Source organism: Lycium ferocissimum, chromosome 10 (assembly GCF_029784015.1).
Source record: "Lycium ferocissimum isolate CSIRO_LF1 chromosome 10, AGI_CSIRO_Lferr_CH_V1, whole genome shotgun sequence".
Taxonomy (NCBI): Eukaryota; Viridiplantae; Streptophyta; class Magnoliopsida; order Solanales; family Solanaceae; genus Lycium; species Lycium ferocissimum.
The window spans coordinates 35,284,153-35,311,007 of NC_081351.1; the positions used below are offsets into that span (position 1 = coordinate 35,284,153).

The 26,855-nt window shown below is 36.4% G+C and overlaps 1 protein-coding gene across 1 annotated transcript in view; it reads right to left on the reverse strand.

The window, feature by feature from the left end:
• The window catches only part of LOC132033603 (BEACH domain-containing protein B), a 35,885-nt gene extending 23,817 nt beyond the window's left edge, over positions 1–12,068 (reverse strand). The window contains exons 1-10 of the mRNA XM_059423617.1: positions 11,874–12,068; positions 10,971–11,201; positions 9,399–9,462; positions 7,756–7,984; positions 7,368–7,508; positions 5,829–6,152; positions 4,202–4,424; positions 3,082–3,150; positions 2,400–2,855; positions 1,832–2,159 (exon numbers count right to left, since the gene is read on the reverse strand). Of these exons, the coding sequence (XP_059279600.1) occupies positions 1,832–2,159; positions 2,400–2,855; positions 3,082–3,150; positions 4,202–4,424; positions 5,829–6,152; positions 7,368–7,508; positions 7,756–7,984; positions 9,399–9,462; positions 10,971–11,092 (1,956 nt within the window). The 5' untranslated portion in view covers positions 11,093–11,201; positions 11,874–12,068. The remainder of the gene's footprint in view (positions 1–1,831; positions 2,160–2,399; positions 2,856–3,081; positions 3,151–4,201; positions 4,425–5,828; positions 6,153–7,367; positions 7,509–7,755; positions 7,985–9,398; positions 9,463–10,970; positions 11,202–11,873) is intronic.
• Between the last annotated feature and the right edge of the window lie 14,787 nt (positions 12,069–26,855).

Genomic DNA, 26,855 nt, shown 5'->3' on the forward strand with positions numbered 1-26,855 from the left:
AAGGCTAATAATATTATACCCGAAAATCCCACCATGCACAACTAAGAGCAAGCTAGAGTTGAAATAGTTATGACATTAGACAAAATTGTCATTTTTCCTGATATTTAGGATTTTGAGTCATTTGTTTTTCCAACGTGAATCAAGTCAAATTTTGTTTAGTAAATCTTTCCCTAGTTGAACTATGATGGAAGTCATAATATTTAGGACTTTAAAATCAATAAAAAAAAATTAACCCTTATATATATACTAATCATGATCAATTTAAGTTAGATATACAGAAAGTGCAGCGAATTTTAAAACCATCAGGTCACTTTTAGCTGTTGTAGCAGGTAACTTGTCTTATTCTCAAGATTACAAATATCACATTTTAAGGAGGCTTACTTGTAGATATCCTTTGAGTGACCTGATAGTGAAAAATTCTTTACAGTGACGTTGTTTATAACTTAAATAAACTCATAAGAATAATAGAACTAAAGAGATCAGCGCTTCGGTTTATGGTAAGAACTTTAGAAGAAAATCCTAGGGGAGTGCGTACAGGACTGGAGTCACTGAACCCGCCTATACAATTTTGTATCTCTATGACCTATGTGCATATCTCATTTCCAGGCATCATTGTTTTTCCTTTATATATACTGCAGTTATTTTTTAATTTTGAGTTTCTTTTATAACTTTGTTTCATTTATTTAAGTAATAGCCAACTCAACGCAAGGATTAAAAAATACTATATTCTTAAAATCAGAAAAAGAGTTTGACATGCTTTACAAATACTAAGATCATTCTTTCTTGCTACCTATTGTTGAGTGTCCCACATCGGCTAGGGATGGGAGATTTGGTCTCCTTATATGGACTTGGGCAATCCTCACCCTACAATCCAGCTTTTGGGGTTGAGCAAGGCCCAAGATCCATTATGTACACTTATATAGAAACTAACTGCATTTTCTTCGATGTCAATTCAAGCGTAATTTTAGATTCAAGATTTACATGACCTTACAACCAAGTTTTTTAAACTTCTTCAAGTACAACATCATACACATTTTTTTGAAATTCATTAACTTCCAAAAGAACTAAAAAGTAATTTAATAGATTTTGTATTGTCTATAGAACAACTTCAGCCAGAACTTTTCATTCTTTTTTTCCTCAAGTCATACCATTTTTAGATTCTAAACCATAAGCATTCCTAGCTATAGAAAATTCATATATACACGTGTCATCAATCTAAGCCACTATTGATAATTATTGGAGCAGAGCCACAACTAATCCCACTTGTAAGCATCATAAGCATGTATGTATGTTGATGAGAGGCATCAAGGATTTAATTAAAGGAAAATATTAACAATTTAATCAGAAGTCTAGCAAAGGAAAGGTTTGACGTATGGTAACACTGCTCATAATTTTGGTAGCCGAAAATAAATAGTCGGCAAGAGTTGTTTCCTCACTTATCTCTCTGTCAATTTATGCTAATTACATGGTTACACCTATCCTCCCTTTTCATTGGCTTCATTTTCTTTTATGCTTCTTCAATTCTCTCCTTGCACATTCTCTCTTCTGTCTCTTACCATAAAGAACATGCATTTGGTTAGATGTATTAAACTAATTACAGTTTTGGCTATTAAATATTTTCTTACTTAAGCTATGTAGGAACTCCTAAAAAAATTTTAAAAAAATTGATGACAAGGGAACCTGTAACCGCTAACCTTCGGGTGCGCACAGGGTAAACCCCGCTCCAGTGTAATAGAGAAAGGACACTTACCATTATGACAAAAAAAGTCCAAAACACATAGCAACAATGTTAATAAATGTATCTGAAAGAGTGAAAGATCGAATGACTAACCAAGTTATGAGAACTTCCAGTTAAAGTCGCAGCAAACTCCAAAAATGAAACCACTTCTGTTTGAAGAGCTTCAAGTTCATGAAGACTTAGACTAGTGCTTCTGTCATTTGAATCACAACAATGTTCAGTACAATCATCAGAAGAACCTTTTTTTGATAAGGAATCATCGGAAGAACCTAGCGATGCTAGGCCAAAATAAAAAAAATTCTCCGAGAAGATAAAGTCCCAAGCTCCTTCTGCCCGGAATACATGTAGCAAAGATGGCAACAACACCAGAATTTTCCTGAATGCAGACAGAACATGATGCTGAAGGGTGTAGATAAAGGTCCTGTAGAAATGAGAAGAACAAATCAGAAACAGGAGATTCAAGGAGAACCTCAGAAAAATAACGAGTGCAGTGGGACAACAGCTAAAAAGATAGGCACTTCACTAATTCCAAAAATCGAATACAGCACCCAAATACATCTTCACATATGCACCCAAATACATCTCCACAAATGCAAAAATAAGATTGCGGAAGAAATGGGAAATAAAAAGAACAGAAAGATTTAAATACTTGCTGATTTACCTTAAGTGACCAGGCAGCTCCTTCTGATTTGAGCATGCTTTTATGCATGGAAAGACTGTGAGGAGAACCCTAATGATCCACTTTACAGAAAGTTCTCCATATGCTGAAGAGACTGGCAAACTACTTTTGACAGTGGGTGCTTGGCTTTTATCTGAATTTGCATCTTCTGGTGAAAGAAGGAAAGAGAAAAGAACAGCACTAAGCTTGGCAACATAATCGTGCCAATTCTTTAAATAAGGTATACTAGGTAGGTTAGAAAGTTTTGTTCCCAGAACTTCTCTCGCAGTTGTATCTTTATCACTAGAAACAGTTATTTCCATGTCATCCTGGGCTAACAAGTTGTCACTTTTCTCCTTGTATTCTTGAAGCATGAATGCAAGTGAACAAAAGCTATTTGCAAACTTCTGCACTCGTCCATTTTCTGATAAAAATTGCAAGTTATTCAAATTCCCAAAGCTGAAACCAGGTTAAGGAGACCAACAATCATTTGAAAGAAAAATTATTCCCCACGATTGAGCAGTAAGATAGAAGTCAACATTCTTCTACTCAACTATCAGTAGCTTAACTGAAGGGGACTGTATAATGTATAATTGCTCAAAATGAACCAATCATTTCTAACGAAGCAATCAAGTTTACAAGGATGAAACTAGTGGGAACATGCAAGTAGTGATAGCAAGGATACACCGCCTCTCTAAGAACCTCCAATGAGAGAACATGGAGCTGGAACATAAACGCTAAAACATTGGCATTCCTGCAAGGAGAGATGTAAATGTACCGACATCTTAGAAAAGAAATTAACTAATATTTCTTCTTTTAATGGACTAAGTATCAGAAGCATGGTTATAAACTTTTTGCAATTGCTTTACAAAAGTTTCCGAACCATTTCAATTTATGTTCGTCAAATAAAACAAGGCTAGAGAGCCCATACTGCAAACATAATATAGCATAAATATGATCCTAGCAATGGCGGGGAAGGACAAACACCTATTTAGAGAAACTAGATTTAAACGACAGAAAGAAAACGAAAAACAAGATATCATGATGCAGCTAGGCATTACTGAATTTAGGATCAGATACAAGTCCAAACTCAAATTCTACAGATCAGAAACTAAAGCGGTTGAGACAATAGGATTCAAATTGAACTTTAAGGCAATTGACGTTTGTAAATTGATTTACAAAATGTAAAGTTCACCCCATTTGACACGTGTCAAACCTAAACCTCTAACTATCCTTCCACGCAAGAAATGTGCAAATAGCAAGGGAAACTATCCACTGCATATCAACTTGTCCCAATTTCTCTTCATAACATTAGAAGTACATATATTCACCCGTGGTTAACTAGTTTTGAATCTTATTTCGACATACGTCAACCATTATTTATTAGATCTTAGCATTCAAAATGACAATAATAGGATAAAATTTTATTTTATTTTTTATCAAGAATAACAGTATAATATATTAGATTAACATTTAATTTGGTTCAAACAGAAGGTCATTTGAGCTTAATTGATTTGCCTTTGTGATATTTTAAGAAAAAGTTTAGATATACTTATATCTTTTAGCCGCACATGGATTGTGAAAAGAAAAGGACATGACACTTAATTTTAGACAAACTAGAACTAAATAATCTGGTCCAGAATAAAAAACATAATCTGCCATCACACATAATAGCAGGATCAAACCTGTTATACTAACAGACTTCAAGATAAGCAACCACCGTCTAGGGACTTCTTTGATTCATTTGTATGGCTTGAAAGAATAAAGATTAAATTTTATCAAAGGCATGCAGTTAAGTCAGTTACCTTGCTGTATCTGAAGTTGAGACGTCTCTCAATCTCAAAGCACTGTTAGATGCAACTCCCAGTCCATCCAACAGAACTTCCAGTCCTCCAATACTTCGAAAATGATTCTGACCACGAGGGTTTTCAACTAGTGCTAATTGAAGAGCTCTAAGAGTCAGATAATGAAGTGAAATATCTGTATCCTGTTCCTTCATATTCAACCTCTTCATAACACGCAACAGCTCTGGAAAAAAAAAACTGTGTGAAATGACCATAGTAAAATGAGAGAAAATGCAGAAGATCCAACCAGACAGGATCAAAAGCCAATCTTAATATTTTTATGCTGCGGGGAGAGGTGTGAAATACGCATTTCAAAGTTATTTGGCTCTACCTACGGGAAATTCTACTTAGAAAGATTATTTACTTCTAGTCGATGTACTGATACTAAATATAATTAGTTTTTTATTACGTTTTTTTCCTTTTATGACGGTGGCGTCTGGGCCAGCTGTCCACTGTCTTTTGCCTCACAAAAGATCACTGGTTGCATCCCCATTGGATGCTCTTACCGAATTAATTATCTACCTATTAAATTATATCATACATCACCTAACCAAGTATAAGGCTATTGGTTCTCAACTAGCTTAACAATACAAGAAAATGGTGAAGTCACCAATCAGAGGGTCCCTTAGGAAAGCAGGATGAATACCCTTCACCTAACTTCTTTGTGTAAAGAATAAGTACAAAGTGAGCTTTTCTACACCTTATCAACAACCCATGCCAAAGCTGGCAACAGTTTTAAGGGAGTTGCATACTAATATATGGATAACAGCTGAGCTCTGACCGACCAAACAGAGCAGTTCTACATAGAATTCAATGATTGACCAAGGAAATCAGGGAAGTTTGGCATAAATATTTCCAACTTCCATCTATCATTAAATAGTTGGTACTTTTAGCACATCCAAATTTGGAAGCAAATTGTTCAAGTAAGAGGCTTTAACATCAACTAGTTTTCGCACATGGTGCTAAGTGATAACTTATAACTGATTTGAAGCAGAAGATTTTGACAATCCATGGAAATATTAGAAGATTATCTGAATCAGAAGCATGGGAAGCCAACAAAAAGGTAGCTAGCCAAGAGGTGGAAACTAGAAGCCAGAAAGCTAGTAAGTATTATGTGTGAGAAATCTTTATCAGGCAATGCTACAGTTTTTTTTGGACAGTGGTACAAGAAGGTAGCTAAGAGGTAGAAACTAGAAGCTAGAAAGGTTGTAAGTATTATGTGTGAGAATTCTTTATCAAGCAATGTTACATTTTTTAAACTGGCGCTTGCTACCAGGTTAAGTATCACTTCTTTTTGGTATATCTAGTTAAGTGATGATGGCTACTCTAGTTCAGAATATACAGAAGAAATGTTAAGACCCCTAATTAAATAACAATTCTTTTAGTGCCTTCATCATACACTGTGCTATAGCCGACCCCAACTGTGTGGGCTGAAGCATAGTTGTTCATGTATCATACAGCATACTATGGAGAATGTGATTCTGAAAGAATCTATGACCATAAATATAGCCACTGTATCAAAATAATCACACATTTATAGAGGATCAGTGCTAAGAAAAAAGAAAAAAAAAGAGACTGCCTACCTTACCTACTAACCAGTTGAGACCACCAGCTTCCATTACAGAGACAATGGCCTTTTGACGCCACCGTATCATTGTTTCAGAATCAGACACATCGACACCAGTAACGACATCACGTGTTTCAACACTTGTAGGCCCAAAAATCTCCATGTGACCACTATTGAACCAAGCCTTTCCGGATGTGCTGAAATGCAAGTTAATAAAGCTACCAATTATAGACACCACATATAAAAGAATGTTCTGGAGAATTGCAGTCTTCTCTGGAACAGAGTTCGTCAAAGCTTCATCTGCTGAAAGAGCACTAGCAATAGCCTTCAGTTGGACAACAGCAGCTGAAATAAATAAACCTCATCATTAAAAGTGCTAGACAACAAAATAATGATTCTAACGGCTGGGAAGACTTAACAGGATGACGCATTGCAAGTGTAGAAGTCAATGTATATCAGGAATGAGTGACTGAGTGGTAACTAGTCTCAGAAATGATCTTAAAACCGACTAAGAAAGTATAACAAGATAGTGCAGAATATGAAGTACAATTTATTAAGAAGGTACCAAATTCATTCGAGTTTCCTGCTTCAAAAGATGCCTACACTTCTTCTATAGCAATGTAAGATCTTAAAGCAAGCAAAGGTGCAAAGAACAGATGACAAGTTATGGTCAAGACACGATAAAATGAAAAAAATAAACGAACAGACCCTTCCATCAGACTGAATCCATCACGTGATGATCTTGGAACAAAATATTCCCCTAAAAATTTTCTTACTAAATGCACCTATGATAGTAAAACAAAATTAAAGAGGTCCCGATCTCTCCCAGAAGCATCAACTATCTCATATTTGCCTTTCTTATACTTGAAGCCCCTGAAAGTCTATTTCCTTTTTCATTTATTTCGATTCAAATCACCCCAAGCTTCCTTCATACTTATGCTCTATTCTCTTCCACTAGGGACTTCTCTGATCTGTTTCTATTCTTTTTCCCTATTGAAACCCCAACAGATTGCAAATCTGAGTCGAAAAAGTGCTAGCACAAGTGCATTATTACCAAGTGAGCTGTATTACCATTTAACAGAAGAACAGGTATGAACCACCAGACACGAACAGGAATATCACTAACAAGTTGACAACACAACCACCATATGCTCCTCGCTGACTTTTTACCCCAATTCCCATAAAAATAGCCTTACGCGAAAAACTGACTAGGTACTAAACAAATGTTATTAACAAGGAAGTAACTATATTGCCAATTAATGGAGGACCAATATTCAAACTGAAAGACAGAGAATGAAATACATGACTCCAGCATAAGTAGGACCAATATGCTTCACCAAACTATACAGACAGACTAACAAATACCCAGTATAATCCCACAAGTGGGGTCTGGGGATGGTAAGATGTACCCAGACCTTACCCCTACCCTTGTGGGGTAGAGAGGCTGTACAGACAGAATGCAACAAATAAATAAATTTGCACATATAGAGGCAGATATAAAAGTAAATCACCCAAAACACACAAAAGAATGAGTTCAGCATAGATTGACGGAAATAATACCCTTCTTTAATGCTGTAAGCTTCTGAATACCACCATAGTAGCCAAGAACTCTGCAATTGTGCATTGACCGAGTAATAACAGTCAAAGCATCCAGGACAGGCAGCCCTTCAGATGTTATTGTAGATGAATTTCTTGATAGGTCTGCAATTCATTGGATTGTTACGGCATTACTGAATTATCATCAGTAGAAACAAATGTATACTTCATGATATAGTATAAAAATATCTACTGTCGGGAACAAGTACTTGCACGTTAATCCCTATACAGCAGTCACAATACAAGTTAGCAAACAAGAGAACTTCGGGAAGAGAACAAAGCATTTCTTATTAAAGTTAGACAAAGACAAATGCGCTATTCACCAACAAGAAGGGGTGAAGAACCAACTTACGTTCATTAACAAGCGCTATCATTTGTGCAACTTCCTCAACGAGGACGACTATAATTTCAGTAGGATGACCAAAAGAACAGCCAACCACAACATCTCCAAAATGCTGTGAATCCACCGGCTGCACAGAGGCATGATCCTCGGGAGATTGAAGAGGGCTAATTGGTTGCCAATCACGGTATACAATTAGGAATTGCTTCAAAAAGATATGAAATAACCTTCTCTTTTCAACCTGACAAAACACACAAAGGCACAAAGGATTATGATGCTTAAAATAGACAAAGTTGGGAAAGAATTAGAGAGACTGCCAGTACTCTTCCCACCCACCTACCTAAAGGCTAAAGCGATACACATATTATAGGATCATAACTTTCTCATAGGAGAAAAAGGTATTGAGAAACAAAAATCAACTTAAGTAACATTTGCATGTACCAAAAGCCAGCGGTGACCCTTGATATGAGCATATTCCCCCCAGATCAATTCCAGAAAGTTAGCCAGCACCTCAAAGCCCAAAACGAATATATAAAACATGTCATCCATGCAACATCACTAACGAGATAAAGCTTTCTATATAGATTCGGCCATTGTGTCACACCATTGACAGGCCAATACAACACGACCATTTTGGCTTAGGTATCAATGAATTTATTCAATCACCATTCAGTGTCTAAAATGGTCAATTCTAAAGAAATTACGAAAACGGAAGGCAAAACTCTGAAGTTAATAAGAATTGCTCAATTAGCACTACACTTTGACAAAATGACCAAAGCTTAAATATCAAAGAGATTGTGTTTATAGAAAAAAGAGTGCAGAGCAAAAGAACAGAGATTTAACTTCAAGATCACTGATGAACCAGTAATATTCCATCTATTTAAGAAAGAGAGAAAATAAATTGCATGGTTATCTTTTCACCAGTAATGAGCAACGCAGTTCTGAGGCGTTTATGCCAGGGTGTAGTTTACTTGCATTCCGAAAAGATGAATAGAACACACAGAAACTTATAAGTGAGCATATCCACAACAGACCACCAAGTACAGGCATGCACAAACAAGCATAGAAGAAATGCATCAGATTCTGCCAGCCCCACAAACTGATTGAGAGGCTTGTTTTGGAAGCTGAAAGATAGTTGTAGAGTACAAAGGTAAATATTAAAGAATGCTTTAGACCATTAATAATTCCGAACAAGGTTGGTGCAAAATGCTGTAACAGGAGAATAAAGAAGGAAATCACATACTGCTGCCTCAAACAGAGACAAAGAAAAGTTTTAACTAAATCATCTCATAAGCAACCCTAATAATAGTGATCCTTTGATCCTTGTTGCTTTACTAATAACTAACGAGGCATTACAAAGACGTATTACGAACAATGAAATCTATATAATTGACCTAACTAGGAACCCTGCTTCTTGTTATCCTGATCTATCCTCCATCACATAAGCTAGCCTCGAAAACAACAAATACCACATCTAAAAGCATCTTATCACCAATGTGGACACAAACTACAAGTTGCAACAACTCAACAAGTGAAGTTCACTGTTTCACAATTGTAACTACCTTAAGAACACATAAAAGAACTTGATCAAAAAAAGAAAGAACACATAAAAGAAAATGGCATCCACGGAGATTTGTGGAATATTTAAGACATACCTTATCAGGGGCTTTCTCGTATCTTGACCAGAGTGTATTCAGAATTGCCTCATCCCCAACCTCACTGAAAAGCAAAAAATGTCATATCTGACCATGGCCTAGAAAATACCAACTGACAAGAAATCACTTAACATCTAATTGCATATTCATAGGCTTGACATTCATAAGAAGGAGAATAAAAGGATTTTAATGGAGAATGGTCATGCGCGTATCATGTTAATGGCAGGCTTTACAAGTCAAAAATCAAATGTCTCTAGAAATGACTCAACATTAAGCATAAACTTAAGTCAAACTTTAATAAGAATATGAGCTGTTCAAGATAGATCCCGAGCTACCCCAGCCATCATAGCCTATCAGGTAGGTTTCTCTTAGGTGGTCAACATGCAGATTTTTTATCATGTTATTACATGCCAGCTTTTTGGTACCATTGAAGCAGCTAACATGTGTTATCATCCTCATGTACCAAGTCTGTCATAAGTCCATCACAATACGAGACCTAAGTCATGCTAATCCCCAAAGACATGTGAAGAAGATCCAAACAGGTTCACGATAAAAAAGGTAAGATGAGGCAAGTACTTTTTTTATAGAGTAAATAATTTAATTGATATTGTCGAAAGTCACTGAATCATCTAAGCAAATAGTTTTTTATAAGGTAAATAATTTAATTGATGTTGTCGAAAGTCACTGAATCATCTAAGCGAATAGCGGCATCATGGGTGCACCAAAAAGAAATATGGACAACTGGATATCCCTAGACTGTACAAAGTCAGTCTCAGCAACCCTCAAACATTCTCCTGTTTCTCTCCATCCATATAACCCACATAAGAGCTATGGAACCAACTTCTCGTATGATGGGTCTTCTCTTCTCAACTAAACAGAATCTCCTTTAGTGTGTTCAATACTTTGAATAATTCAAAGCCATCCATTACAAACGTGCTGCTATTTGATAGTGTGACAGGAGGTAATTCGCATTTTTTCAAGCCTCTACGAATGTGGCACCTGCTACCTATATGATCCTCCTCTTCCTAAAACTTTCAGCTTGCAGAGGGTGTTGACTTCCTAGAAGCCAGTACAAATGTAGCACCTGCTACCTATATGATCCTCCTCTCCCTAAATCCACCTGCTCCTCTTACTATATGATCCTCCTCTTCCTAGTATTTACTGATTGATAGTCTTTTCAAATCTCCTTCTAACTCATCTTCCCTGGTGGATTTAAGTTTATGTCTAAGGTCCTGGGAAGGTTGGACTCGTAGCACTCTGTTGGACGCCAGAATTGATATTACTAGCACTCAAAAGTTTTGAGTAATATCACCGCTCTTTTTGAGCAATGAATGGAAGTGAAAAAGAACTAACACCAAAATGGAACCCGATAGAGTTCTACGAAGCGGTGTTTTGGGAAGAAGCGATGAATTAACTTTTGTCTGACTGATGTTTCTTATTTTTTCCCATTATGTAGTTATATTTGTTGTCTAACATTTTCCTTCAAATTTCTATCCTAAAAGTAAGTGTTTATTTTAAATGCCAAAACAAAAGAACACTAGACAGATAATAGCTACCAAAGACTATTGTTACCTGAAGTGGATGAGGGGAGTAGGAGGGGAGAACCTCTCGAGCGGTGACCCTGAACTGGATTCTCCACCATGGCTACCCGAACTCCTTCGGATAAGGCCCGCAACACCCTTTACAATGTTCATGCTTTTCCCCGATGTATTGAAAAGCACAATCAATACTTGAAAAGCCAACAATCAATGCAAGAAAGACTGTTCCAGCTCACCATCACTTCATCAAACTCAATACTTGTACCTATTTTCACACCCAAATAAACAGCTTAGAAAACTACAACAACAACAACATATCCAGTGCAATCCCACAAGTGGGGTGCGGGAGGGTAGAGTGTACGCAGACCTTTCCCCTACCTTGGGAGGTAGAGAGGTTGTTTCCGATAGACTCTCGGCTCAAAAAAAAAGTATATCAAAGCAGTATGGAAAAGAAATAACGAAAGTGAAGAAGCCATGGCAAAATACTAAAGATAGCATGACAAAGCATTCTGAAAAACGGAACAGTAACTACAACAAATTAATACTATAATCGAGGTACAAGACACAACAGATAGTAACAGAAATCGAGGAACAAGAAACTACATGAATAATACGACAACCACTAGTATCGAAGGATAATTCGAATAATACTGGGATCAAGATAATACTAACAGCTTGATATACAAAACTTTAAGCAACCCAATGTAACTTTTTACTCAATAGCATCAAAGGTAGTAGTACAACAATAAAAATAATACATTCAACATTTGTACATTAGTCTAATGTAAAAAAGAAGTTTGAAACTATTGAAAATCAAGAAGCTTTTTGATAACAAATTGGTATAACAATTAAAAAAAATCAATGATGAAAATAATTTGTTAAATTAATAAGGAATAAGTCAATACAGGTCAATTGATGCAAGTGAAATGAAATTTACCTTATCGAAATCAATTGGAAGAATCGATTGGGGGAATTTTTCTAGGGTTTTACGAATCAAGAATCAAGATCTATGATTGAGTTTCAAAGAGTTATAATAATAATAATAGCGTGAAAAAAACTAAAAGCTATGTAGATTATATATTAAACTCACTAGTATATTGATTATGGAAATCGCATGTGGGGAATTTTTCTTAATGGCGAAGTTACCCTTGAGACAGTGAGATGACTGATTTACGGCTTTAGGAAAGTTTGGCAAATTTATAACGTCGTTAATTGCTGTTAGTATTTGACCGTTAAGATGGTCGGTGCTGTAGTGCTCTTTGTAAGCAAACTTTTTTTAGTCTATTTTTTTACAAAAAAAATAAAATACAAACGTCGCTAATTGTTGTTATATTTAACCGTTAAGCTGGTCGGTGCTGTATGCTCTTTGTAAGCCAACTTTTTTTATATATTCTTTAATTGTCTAATAAAATATATATATATTAACCTAAAATTTGAGTCTTATATTAACGCTTAAATTTATATTTGAGATCAAGGGTATATAGATTATAATGACCAAATATCGACTTGTAAGCTGTTTATTTTGGGCTAGAAACACAAATCTCTTATTATAAAAGTGTTTTTTTTTGTTTTTGAAAAAGTATTTTTGGCAAGAAGTAGTTTGTGTTTGGCCAATCAATTTAAAATCCATTTTTCTATAGCAATTTGTGTTTGGCCAAGCTTTTCAAAAAGTGTTTTTACATGTCAAATTACGAATCGGGACATGGATAGATTTACTTAATAATTAATAGTATTATTAAGTAGATAAATAATTTAAATATTTTTTATGAAAGACTATGATAAAGCTTTCATTTTATTTAAGTAAAATATGAAAATAAAATTGAAAAATTACTTGATTCTTTTAGCGTCGTTAAAATATATAAAATGCCAATCCACAAGTATAAAAAGAATCACATATTGGGAATCTACTCTAAAATAAGAAGAAATACTTATACATGAGAAGAGCTCCTAATGATATCATCCCTAATTTTATTACGCAACAATTCCATCGCATTAGTAGACATGTCTTGTGTTTATGAATGACTACCTGAATGTCCATCTTCTTCCTCAAGCTTTGGCATAATGTCTTCATTTGCATAATGATCAAATTCAAATTGAGTGGAAGAATTTCTTCGTATGAAATTATGTATAGCCATTGTAGTTGTAACAAGATGAACCTGAGTGTGAAACTTGAATGATGGCATTGAACGTAAAATAGAAAACCTATTTTTCCAGACCTCGAATGTTCTTTCAATTGTACATCTCAAACTAGAGTGAAAAAAATTGAAAATCTCATTTGGATTTCTGAAACTTGAATTACGTCCAAAATCAGGAAGATGATAACGTTCACCCTTATATGGTCCTAAGTAGCCAACATTGTTGGATATCTACCGAATCAACTAAATAATAGTTACTAACTCAGAAAAAAAATATTAGTAATTAATTAATATAAAAATAATTTCTATACCATAGGAATTCACAAGATATAATATTTTTAGGCTCACTTACTGTGGAGGATGTGGAAATTTAAGGTCTTGCCTTCAGTGCTTGATCAAATATTCTAGCGTCGATGTGCGTACCTTCCCACCGGAGTCATACAAATGTAAAGCACGTGTCCCGATCACATACAGTCATTACGTTTTGGGAAGTGAAGCCTTTCCTGCCGATGTATTTTATTTGATCCTTCGAAGGAACAATACAAGCTACATGCGTGCCATTTATAGCTCCGATGCAATTTCTAAAATATGGCCAATACGTTTTATCATCTCTTAATTTAGTGTGAACATCTGAAAGAGCTGGATCTTTTGGCTTAATGATGTCCATAGCCAATTTCAAACATGCTAGTAAAACTTTATGGAAATGTCTGCTAACGGTCTCTCCAGAGTGTTGAAATCGTTCTTGAATCATTCGATTTCCAACCCCATGTCCTACCATCATTGAGAACATAGCAATCATCTCATATACAATCACGTTTCTTGTTGGTTGTAAACCATATTGTTCCTTTAATGTTTTGCATAAATGAAGGAAAATATGTTTTTCCATTCTAAACATCTCATAACAATGCTTATCATGCCCTTCAAGCACCTCTTTAATGAAATGAAAACCTGTATGAAGAGAATTTCTGCATGGAGCCTTCAAACAAAATATCAAAGTACGTAGGAGATATACTATTAATTTTCAAATCAACCACATCATCAAACACATCATCATCATCATAATCATCATCATCTATAAGAACTTCTTCAACATCGTCACTATTATTTTTAGTCAACGATATATCTGTAACAAAATATCAAAACAAAATTACTTAACTAATAATAAGATAAAAAGTTTAAATTCGTAATTCACTTAACTGCAAACGAACATACTTCCACAAACAAATAATATTCTAGAATGTAGCACAAACAAAAATTCCAACGACTAAAACAATATTCTAAAGAACGAATAAGAGTTCAAATTATAAATTGCAAAAAATATAAAATTCAAATGTAGCAATAAATGACATCTTTTATTTCTAGTCCTTGTGAAGTTAAGACATCTTCTCCAATCACTCCAATTGTGACTGTGGATCTTTCTGTGCCAAAAACCTTTCTCTCATTGGTTGCTTGATCAATAACGCACTCGCTTGTCACCATAGGTCACTTCGAACAACCATACCAGGCAAGTTACCAACAATATCCATAACACTTTGAATATTGAGTGGAGTGCTTTTTGACCCCACACTCATTCCAGCGCGAAATGCTAATGCTTCTGCAATTTTTTCCATTGATGTCACGATCTTTAAACCTGTACTGATTTGTTTTTTTCCTTTTCAGTTGTAATTGATGATGCTTTTCTTTTTTTTTCGTTTTATTACCACTCTCATTGATGTTTCTTTTTTCAGTTAATTATGGTTCTTCTAGGTTAATCTGATCCAAGCCTTCTCTCGCGTTATTTCTTAAGTAATCATCCACCCCGTCATTATTCGTTGGACTTTCAAACTCGAATTCTTTCTCATCTTGAAACCAACGACTTCTAAGTATGCTATCGGGTAAAATTACAGAGGATAGCGTCGATGCATGTTCACCGGTAGAAACATCTTTAAAGCACATTTCCATCAACTCTCAACATTGTAAACTTTTTTCTCTGGATTTTCCTATAATCATGAAAGAACAATCACTACTAAAAAGCGCGAAAACCGACGGACCGCGTCGGTTTTTTCAATAAATGACGACGGGAAGCCCAGGCCGAATTTTACGGTCCGTCGGTTTCATAGCCTCGCTTTTTGAAACCGACGGACCACGTCGGTTTTTTACGACGGACTATGTCGCTTACGTGATCCGTCCGTTTTTTGTCCAATAATAAAAAAAAATTAAAAAAATCGACCGACTGAGTCGATTTTTTTAATTTTTGATTTTTTATCTTAAATAAAAAAAAATTATGAAAAAAAGCGACGCACCGAGTCGGTTTTTTATTTAATTTTTTTATTTAAAATAAAAAACGAGACAACGTGCGTCGGTTTCTTGAAAATTTTAAGAATTAATTTTTTCGAGAGAAACCGAAACGCGGTCTGTCGGTTTTACGGAAAATTTCTGCATGCAATTCTTTGAGATATTGAAGTACGATTGAAATACAAGTTGAAGATTAAAAATGAAAGTAAACAAAAAAGTGTAACGGTGTAGTTTGAATTGGGCATACGGTATGTTCATCATTTCGTATTGTTGATGATATTGGGAATACATTGTTGTGATATGATATGATATATACATATATGTGTTGGCCCCGCGGTAGCAACGTTGGTATTTCCTGAAGTGCGGGTTTGAGATAGTAAGAAATATGAGGAAACTGCACGAAATTTTCCTAAAAAAAAAAGAGAATGAGATATGGATTTGTGATATGACTTGAAAGGTATTACTAATAGTAATGATAAGACTTGACTAAGCTACGAGTACGGTCGACATCGATATAGAAGCTAATTCTGTCGAATTGAGGATAATAACAATTAGAAGGTCGATATCGATATGGTAAAAGGATTTGGAGAGGAGCATAATCCTAAGAGATGATTTAAAAAAGGGCTGATAATTCTTGATGGAGTGTTATTTAAGGTACCGACCGAATTGATAAGCAGGGATGAATTATGACGAGCTTATAGTTAAAAGAAGTAATAGTATGATTAAGACAAGAGTACAGAGGAAATGAAGTGTGACGAATATGAATGCATTAATAAGACAGCTTGTAAAATATTAGGGATAAAGTTGATCAGAAAGGGTAAAGGGTTAAGAAGTGTTACATTACAGGATTGATTACGAAGAAGATATAATGTGAACATAATGAGGATTGTTATGAAAATAAGTAAAGTCTAGTGAGAAAGTGGCCAAAGCTATGATGTGATCTATGTAGTTAGAATATAAAGGCAAGTGTGAAACGGAAAAGCGAGCTATAGAACGAATGGGAAGGCTTATCAAGTTCGGTAGGGGAAGTTCGAATAAGCGGGTATATAATAACGGAAATGATAGCGAGTGTAAGAAAAGAGAGGGTAATTGGAAGAAGGAAATAAGAAGAAAGTGAGATAACAAAGTAGTAATAGACCATGATATGTGTAGCCAAGGATACGAGTACTATAAGTGATGGGAATGTGAAAGACCCGGTTATAGAAAGGGTGAGGAACGAGGTAAGATGAGAACAGAAATCCAAAGGCTGATAACCGAGTGTTTATAAGTAACGGCGATCAAGGTGTGTTCGTCATTGGGAATCTGGGAGTTTAGGACGGAAAGTAATCATATCCATAGGTGAAAGGTGAATATTGAGGATTGAAAAAAAGCTAAAATAGTAATTGTGAAGTCAGAAGAGTAAGAGACCCTTTCTAATTCGGAGGGAGATGTGTTATGAGAACGTTCGAATCAAGACTTCAACTTACTCCAGTTACGTGGATTTAAGGTCATGCGGTGAGGTGGACGCGATTATATTAGCATTAAAGCATCGTATTTTATCGAGTTCCAAAGTTAAGCGTGCTTGGAGCGAGAGCAATTTTAGGATGGGTGACCTGGGAAGATGTACTAAGAATCCTAAAAGGTCGGACATGGAGATCCAAATGGAAAGTTAGAGTAGTCTAATGGAAATTAGAATATACCGAGTGGGCGGAAACGCCAAGAGGTCGCGTAGGCCGAGACGACTAGATCGGTGAGAGAAAGAAGGTGCATCACGGCTACGAATTTGGGTGAGTTTGAATGGTGATCGGGAATATTTTGTAAGCGAGACGATAAATAGTATATATACACATAGGTATGCACAAGATATTCGTACATGGCTATATCGGGGATATATGTATTCCGAATCAACGTGGCGGTATATGGGCATTAATCTGGACCGGGCAACGAGGTTCAAGTGGAAGAAAAATATAAATGGCACAAATGTTACAAGGCAGGCGATCTTTGTTTTCAGCATAGGATAAGCTTGGGAAGTACTAACACAATGATATTCGGAAAAGAAAGGAAGTGAGTAGATGAACGGCAAGGGGATTAAAATGTTAGGATAAAAGTGCCGCCTAATTGAGATTGGAAAATGCGGACATAGGACAAAGTATAATCGGGTAATAGTATAAGTACACCCCAAAAAGGGGGGAAGCGGGTGCGAGTGATGCAAGTGCAAGATGGAGACAACCGACACTACAATATATTTGATACGGGTGCTCGGGTTACAGGTAAGATTCCTTGCTGAGACAAGTCAGTAAGATTTAAAAGCCAGCAAAGGGGTAGAAGCTAGGATGGTAATTGAGATAGTGCTGAAAATTAATTGTAGAGATCTTAAAGGATATGACATTGGAAAGTGGAGGCTTAGAGGAGAATACGACAAGAGAGCGATAACAAGTAACTTACAGAGACATTGCGAAAGGTAACAACGCATTTACTGATTAGAGGCTAAGATATGGCAATAGGGTTGTTGTTAACGATCTTGGGACTATATCGTAGTAAAGGAGAAAAATAAAAACCTCGTATAGAAGGTGAGAACTGTACCAAAGTGGATTAAGGAAGGAAAAAGAGTATGACGGGGTAGGCTACAGTTTAATATTAGGATCAGTTTAATATGTGGAGTGCAGTGAACCAGGAAAAGGAAAGGCCGTAACTAAGATTTGAAATACTTCATACAAAGTCGTATAAGAATGGTTATGTTACCCATGAACATTTATACGCTGTAGTACGCCAAGATATCACCCATGAAAGGTGTAATGAGATTCGACAAGGAGGAGAAGTTTAACCCGAGATATATGACCTTAGTACATTGTTCATAAGGTAAGAATGTCATACAAAAGACGTGGCTTGTTAAGGTATCGTGGCGGAATAATAACTAGAAAAAGAGGTGACTTGGAGAAGCAAAGAGGAGATAAAGAAGAAATGATCGGCAGATGAGATTGCATGCTACGGTAATAAAGAAACCCCCCTCGAAATCCTTATAGCATCTTACGGAATTAGTCAACATTCTAGGACGAATGTTCTAAAATGGGAAGGACGTTATATCCCGTATTTTGTACATCGGGGACAATCCGAGCTAACCATGATAAGTTAAGGGCAAGACTATTCTGGTACGAGGTGAGACTTTAACCACGATTTGTTTTAAGGCATAAATATTTACGATTTTATTGCATGGAATATTAAGGAAAAATTGGGGGTTAAAAGTGAATTATGGAAAGTTAATTATTTTTCATTTTAAATAAAGTGCTTATGGGTGGCATGTGGCCATGGGCCACATGTGTTAATTATATATGATGATAAAAGATGACAAATTAAATCATCTTCACCTTAGAAAAATTCAAGAAACTGAGAAAAATAGCAAGGGCTATTCAGCTACGGTGACCAAAATGGAAGCCCTCAAATAGTGATCAAACAAATATTTTCTCCCTAGCATTCCCACCACCTGGTATGTCCCAGTAACGTGGAGTAGCTTGTTGAGCAATCAAAACATTCATTTCTTGGCAACTTACAAACTCTAGCCAAGTTTCTGAGAAGTTAAGGCGGGACCCACATGTTGGAATTTTATAAAGGACATATGAAGAGATATATGGGTAGTACATGTGAAGTTGAGCAAGTCCTAAGAAGGACCTATAAGCTAAAAATGAGTGTAAGCCCTCCAAAGGACGATTTAAGAAAACGTCTTCTTCAAAGTGGATCTGTTTCGAGGGGACAAAATGTATTATAAGTTTGGAATTTGGGAAACTCCCAGAATGAAAGTTGTAGATAATTGAAATAGCTTCAACCATAGGCGGGTTCAATAGACGACATCGGGATAAAGAGATATGACGTTTTTGTCAGGAAGGTCAGAGTCCAACTCAGCCCAACCGGGTCGTGGCCCATTACCCACACCTTTTTAAATGAAAATATCAGCCTTTTCTCCTCATTTTCATACCAAAACACCCAGAAAACTCTGGAGAAAAAGAGAGGAGAGCCTAGAGAGAAAACTAATTTTGACCAAAATCCGCGCCCCGAATTCCGAAACCCATGAAGAGAAAAAGTGTCGTACGCCGCGTCGCCTTCAATTCGAGCTAAAAATCAACCAAGAAGAAGAGGGCGGACGGGGCGGCTGCACACTTGAGGTAAGATTAAGGTTCCCCTTTTCATTGTTAACAAGTTTATTCCGCAGTTTTAACGGATTAGAACTGAGGAATAAGGTGTAGAAATGGATGAAATTCATGAAACTTTGTAGATGTTGAGTCAGAGGCATGAGTATGGGCTGTTTTGTGACAAGGAATGAACTAAATTTACTTAGTGTTTTGGTTGTTATTGTTGTGAATTCTATGATGTAAAATGAAGGTTTAATGGTTCAAGTCAGTTAAATCATGAAAAGGGTCGTTTTTTGCCTAATGTGAATTAAATATAAGTTTCTCAGATTATGAAAATAATTTTATTAAAGTGGATTGTTGGTGTAGTTCATGAATTTGGAAGAAAGAAATGTGTTGTTGTTGTTTCTATTGGAAATGGAGGTTTCTACAAGTATATTATCAAGTTGCCAATATTGGCGATGATATGAAATGCCTTAAACCTCATTTGAATGATTCTGGATAGATTGAACTTCAGGAGTCGTGATGTTGGTTTGAATGTATGTAGTTGAATTGAATATAAAAGGAATGTTGTCGAATTATGAAAGAGTGCCGTTGTATAACGCTTAATTGATTATTGATGCTAATATGGTTACTGGTATCAAGTGACAAAGATTCGGCCTAGTCAATTTCTTATGTCAATTTATGTGGGAAATGCCGCCCAAATTTCTATAGATAAAGTGCTAGCTTGGAATTGGATTCCAAGTGCTTATGACTAATGATATGCCTAACGACGTTATCAGAGATCTGGAAGCCTCGAGACTTAGGTTTGGATTAGCTAGAAGCCGGACGAGGTGGTTACAGCCTAACCTTTCTTTCTTTCGCATGTCTTAGACGCAAGTAAGATATGACATGATATGTGCTCGTGGTAACTCCATTTAAGTTCCGAAAGCATGTTTACGATATCTATTTGCTTCTTGATATTGGCATCCTTAATATAGTCGAGTTATGGTCTTCATGTCTTTTATATGGATTTCAAATGTTGCATAAAGAATTTTTGTTCATAAAAGATTTTATGTTCTAAAATGGCCGAATTTTCATAGACAACCGTATTGCTTTGATATGCTCGCAAATGATTCTATAACGTATAATGCCGTAACTTTACGGGCGGGCCCGATTGTCTTTGATGCATATCCGTGGTCCCCGAGATTTTCCCTTTATTACCTCTAACGACTCTTGAAAAAGAACTTGACACGATTATCGTTTTAACTTTCGGCCGACTACCACGACTTATCCGCTGAGTCCGTAATGACGATTTACGCGATATGGTTTTCACTACTCGCTCGTGCTACCTCAATATGTCTTTCTTTTCTCACCGAGTCCCGGCCGGGGTACGCATTCGTGCCGCCATTGCATTGTTCACCGAGTCCTCACTGAGAGGCCGGGTACGATATATATGACGATATGATGCGTGATGATACGGATGGCGGCCAGATGCATATGACGATGATTGCGTTCACCGAGTCCCTCACTGTATGTCGGGCACGTATATATATATATATATATGATGATACGATGATGATATGATTTTACTCACCGAGTCCTCTACTAGAGGGCCGGGTGTACGGTATATATATATATATGATTATATAATGACATGATAATGATATGATTTTACTTACCGAGTCCCTCACTGTAGGCCGGACACGTTATACATGTATATGTACATGAGTATTTATTTATGTTTCAGTAGCCAAGCCTTATGATTTTCTTCTCTTATCTTATTCGGCATGATCCGCCACCGTATTTCATGCTTTACATGCTCACATATTCCGTACCGACCCCCTTTCTGTGGGTCAAGGCCATGTCACGTTGTGTACTGCGTGCATTTGAGCAGTATGACGCAAGTTATAAGATATCCCAACCGGATCACAGCCCATCTCTTCCCTGAGTGTCACGAGTCGCAGTGTCTATGTTATGATGTCACAGTTATGCTAGACTTTAATGTGAGTCGAGTGCATGATATGTCACCAGAAAGCTACTTCTCAGATTTAGACGTGTCATTATGCATTTTGTTACAGATTTCATACGATCACAGATTTTATTTGATTTGAAAAAGGACGAAAAACATGTTGTTCTTTGAAAGGTTTCCATTATGCGCTCATGTTATGATTTTATTTACGGCCCGCATGATTATGAGTTTCACGAGAGTCAATGGCCGGTTCGCCCAAGAAGTGGTTTTAAGGCCATCACACCCTCGTCGTGCCAGGTGTGACACTTCTATTCCTCATGGGTTATCTTAGATTACACCACAAGAAATGCATTCCTGGCTTGATAACTCAACCACCAATTAGTCATGTCACCCTGAGACCGTTTCTCCTCCCATGCCTCTAACAGATGTTCCATCAGTGCCCATGCCAGCTCATGTTTTATCGATAGAAAACACACCGTCATCATCTCCTTCATCCCCATTGCAACCACCTTCGCATTCCATATCTCCTTTTGGTTCCCATAATGAAGAGACAAGTCCCTCGTCCTCTACGGTCGCTCCTGCCATGAGTGAAGATGCTCCTACCTCTCCTTTGCAACAAGTAAGTTCTACCCCCCTCCCCCTCAACCACTAACTCGTGTTGCTACTCGCTCTCAAAGATAATATTTTTAAACCCAAAAAGCCTACAGTCTACTCTGCTTTAGTTGTTTCTATATACACATCAGTGGTTCCCCAAACTTACAAACAAACAATTCAAAATGCTCCTTGGCGTGATGCAATGTGTGAGGAGAAGCATATAATGTAATTGGGTGCAAGTGGGTTTTTCGAATTAAGCACAAACAAGATGGTTCGATAGATAGATACAAAGGAAGATTGGTAGCCAAGGGTTTTCATCAGTGACCAAGTGTTGATTTTACTTCTACTTTCATCCCAGTGGTCAAGCCAACTACAATTCGTCTATTATTGACGTTTGCTATGTACTTCAACTGGCCGCTCTATCAGCTCGATATTAATAATGCCTTTCTTCAAGGAACTCTAGACGAAGTGGTTTATATGGATCAACCGCCTAGGTTTATTGATAAAATCCATCCTGATCATGTGTGCAAACTACATAAAGCAATTTATGGACTCCGTCAAGCTCCCCGTGCATGGTACACAGAGTTCACGAACTTTATTGCTTCTATTGGTTTTGTATCCTCACAATTAGATCCTTCTCCGTTCATTCTCCATGGCACAGACCTTGTGGTATTTCTTCTCCTATATGTGGATGATATCATACTCACAGGATCTTCAAAATCCAAGATTTTCCATGTTAATGATGCATTGGCTCGTCATTTTTCACTCAAGGACTTATCTCATTTGACATACTTTCTCGGTGTTGAGGTTTGTCGTTGATCCACAAGTTTGTATCTATCTCAGAAAAAAAATATATCATCGATCTTCTCCAGCGTTTCAACATGATAGAGGCCAAAGGAGTCTATACTTCCCTTGCTTCCTCGACCATTTTGAAATTAGATAATGGATCTCCGCCTACAGATTGTAAAATCTATAGGACGCTCATTGGTTCTCTTCAATATCTATCTATCACATGGCCCGACATTGCTTTTGCTATCAACCGTTTATCTCTCGCTCATACACAAGCCCTCCTATCAGATTTGCAAGTCCGCACAGGGTGTTGCGGTGTCGAAAGCTACCAATCACTTTTGCTTACTCATTTGACCAGTTGCACCATTGAATCTAATCACTTATTCAGATTCTGATTGGGGTGGAAATCCTGATAATCGATGCTCTACTGATACATATGTAGTCTTGCTTGGTGGCTCTCCTATCAGCTGGTAGTCTAAGAAGCAATGCGCAGTGGCTCGCTCTTCCACTGAAGCCGAGCACAAAGCCATTGCTAATGCTGTTGCTGAAACAATCTGGATTATCAATGTCCTCAAAGAACTCCGCTTCTCCATTCCAAACACTCCAACAATATGTTGTGACTACCTTGTTGCCACTTTCCTCTGCCAAAACCTAGCTTTCCACACACGTATGAAGCATCTTGCCTTGGATTATCACTTTGTTCGAGAGTGGGTTCAAGATAAGTCTCTCGATGTCCGTCATGTTCCATCTACTCTACAGCTAGCTGACTCTCTTACAAAGATTGTACCCGCTGCCACTTTCCTATCTCATCGATCCAAGATAGGTGTTGTTGAACCGCCATCTATTTTGCGGGGCCATAAGAAGGAAAGATAATCCCTGAGATCTCTTCCTATTATTCTCTCCGATCTTGTAATGTTTCAGATCTTCCATATCTTGTTAATATCCCTTATTTTATGTAATCTTCTGATTCTTTTGATTTAGTTTCCTTTATGTTATTGAGCAATCTCTGCTCATCCCTCTGTATTTAAAGATGATCAATGTAACACACAAACAGTAGCCTTTTGCAAAATCCTTCTGCCTCTTTACCCTCTAGACTTTTCAATATTGATATCTTGTGTCGCTTTCTTACCCATTATCTTGTCAATATTCATTGAGAAACATGTAAGGTATAATAAGAGATGTAAAAAGATTATTTCTATACACCATCAAAAAATTTAGATGGAGAAAAAAAGATATATAACTAGTGATAGATTTGTTCATAGTGAGAGAACCAGCAATTTCTAATCTAGAATATTATAATTCACAAAGTATGTTGTACAAGGTAAAAGAACAAGAAAAGTACATAATTGAAATGTAACCCAACGGACATGCACTGCAACTTATGTTGCCATTTATTTCTTTTGTTTTCTAATCTACTTTTAGTTTCTTTACTTTTTATTTCATATTTATTTTATTTAAAAATTTAGGAAAACAAGAGTTTTACTATTTAAAGAAAGAAATTCAAAGTAACTGCGCGGATAAGTTTCCTATATAATAACAACAATTTACTAGTTTGTAAAATCTTGACTGTGGCATCCACCTAAAATGGGTTATTTTAAGCGGAATTTGATAAATTTGTTTATGGTGGGGACTGAGAGTTATTTGCTAAATTTGCTTGGTTTACACTACACATCAGGGATGATTGTTGCTTTGTTTATATAGTACTAGTAGCAGTGGTATGAATTTTAGGATTTTTGTATGTAGTAATTGATATTTGTGTTGGAACTGGTAAGTATTTTTGGTTCATTTTTGGGTAAAAGTGTTGGGAGTGTAGGTGTAGACATGTAGCCAGCTATGTTTATTCCTAATGAAAATAACAGAATGTTTTTTTTGGTTCTTTCAAGCAAAGTATCTTTGCTTTGAAATATTTCCAACTCCTCTGTATTTTTTATTTTTATATGAAATGGTCTTTCCAAATCACAATGCACAGCAGAATTTGCAGAACACATCTCTATTGCAACGTTAACTACCGATTACTTTTCTGTCAATTTATTGATCTGGTGATATTATGAATGAGTCCACTTGTCTAATAAATTTTGTAATTCTCCTAGCTTGGTATACCTTGTTGATTTAACCGATAAACCGATCGATAATAGCTAACTTGATACCGAACCAAATGATATCTTATCGATGGCTAGTGGATTAGTACATTTAAAAATTGATAACCAATAAACTAAACCTTTAAGCATAAATATTCAACCGATCCGCCTGATAAGCAATCCTAATGCTAATAAGAAAAACATTCAAAACCTTACCGCAAATAAAAGGTACACAACGTTACAACAAAAAAGAAAATTGTAAAGCTTTTCGTTTACCAATTAAATATAATCTGAAAAGAAAATCTTTTGGTTTACCAATTAATAAAATCTGAGGAAAAATATAATTAACTAAAATTAGTTAAAGCCTTTTGTTTACCAAAACATAGCAGGAGACAGAAATAAACAAAGAAAAGAAGAGCAGATAAACCGACACTCAATGGAGATAGAAGAACGGAGATGTAGGGGTATTTAGAATAACGATACAGTACCATACAATGTGTAAACAACGATCCAAACAAAAAAAAAAAAGTTAAGAAATCGGGAAAAACACAAAGCACAAAAAACCTTTATATGCAGAATAAATAAAAAAGAAAAAAAAACTAAATAAAAAAAAAGAACATAGTCAAGAAATCATACCTTGTGAAAAATGAGTTGTTGATCACGTTCAAGGCTTGGTTGAAGGGGATATTGTCGTCGAACTGTTGTGTAACGAATAAGCTGTAGAATATCGTATTTATTACTAGGTTTAATTAGGTAAGGTTATTATGGTATATAAATTCTTTTACTAAGGGTATTATTGCCAAGACAAAAATTTAAAACTGCTTTTGTTTCCACTTTTGGGGAAAAGCTATTTTTTTTAGCTTCTGAAAAACTACTTCTGCTACTTCCCAAAAGTCCTTATTTTTCTCCAAAAGCTTGGCCAAACACCTCATGTTTTTTAAAATAAGCACTTATTGGAAAAAACAAGTACTTTTGGGGAAAAATAAGTTTGGTCAAACAGTAGTGATGCTAAGGATTTTTCTTATAAAGATAACGAAGCAAGTAAATAATACTAGGGAATTAAAGAGCTGTAAAGCAAAAAAGGAGCAGTCCAATGCACAAAGCATCCCGTGTTAAAAGGATCAGGAAAAATCATCCCTACTCTTTTGCTTTGCACTATTTTAAAAAGAACAGTAGAGCAAAATAGTTAGAATGATCTAATTGAAATGTCTCCGGTGGAACTGTCAGCCAGTGTGGCCGGGAAAGATAATGCTCGCTTGTTACAAGTACAGAGCTTTTGTAGGTAGTAATGATGAAAATCATATGGGGTACAAGTGAGAGAGAGGGTGGGGGGGGGGGGTATATTTATAGCTTAACTCTTAGTTATCGTTTTCATGTGTATTCAGCTGTCCATAACGGTCATTATCAGCTTATGTATGTGGATGTGTGACAGGCCAGATTTTTCGGGACCAACTAATCTGGAAAGCTTATCGTGACCGCCCACTTCTAACTTATTGGAGACTAGACTCCAGAATAAAACCACTAGATGCGGTCCGTGATAAACTATCCAGGCATTCTCTTGGCACTGGATCAAAGTCGTCTTTATTGACCTGGATTGGACTCGCCACGCTTCATCCTTTGAGTTGTCCACAAGTTAAATTCATATTTTGACTAACACGATATGTCCTTTTTTAACTATACACCTTAATTTTGAGGGAGTCATGTGACCTCCTTGAATTTATTTCGACGTGGAATAAATTCTTCCCTTCCTATGACACAACCAGATTTTGTGATAAGTGGTGAAATACGCACGCTTGACACGTGTATTACTACTTTTTAAAATAGAAAGTTGTAATTCTTTCTTTCTATCTCTATTTTTTTAGTTAATCCATTATCCGCCTTCCATCGGAAACTCAACACGGGGGCCTCATTTCTCTCTCTTCCACCATCACTCCACCACATAAAATCTTACCATGACGGTCTCTCTTTTTTCTATCTTGGTCCCGACCACCCTTGACC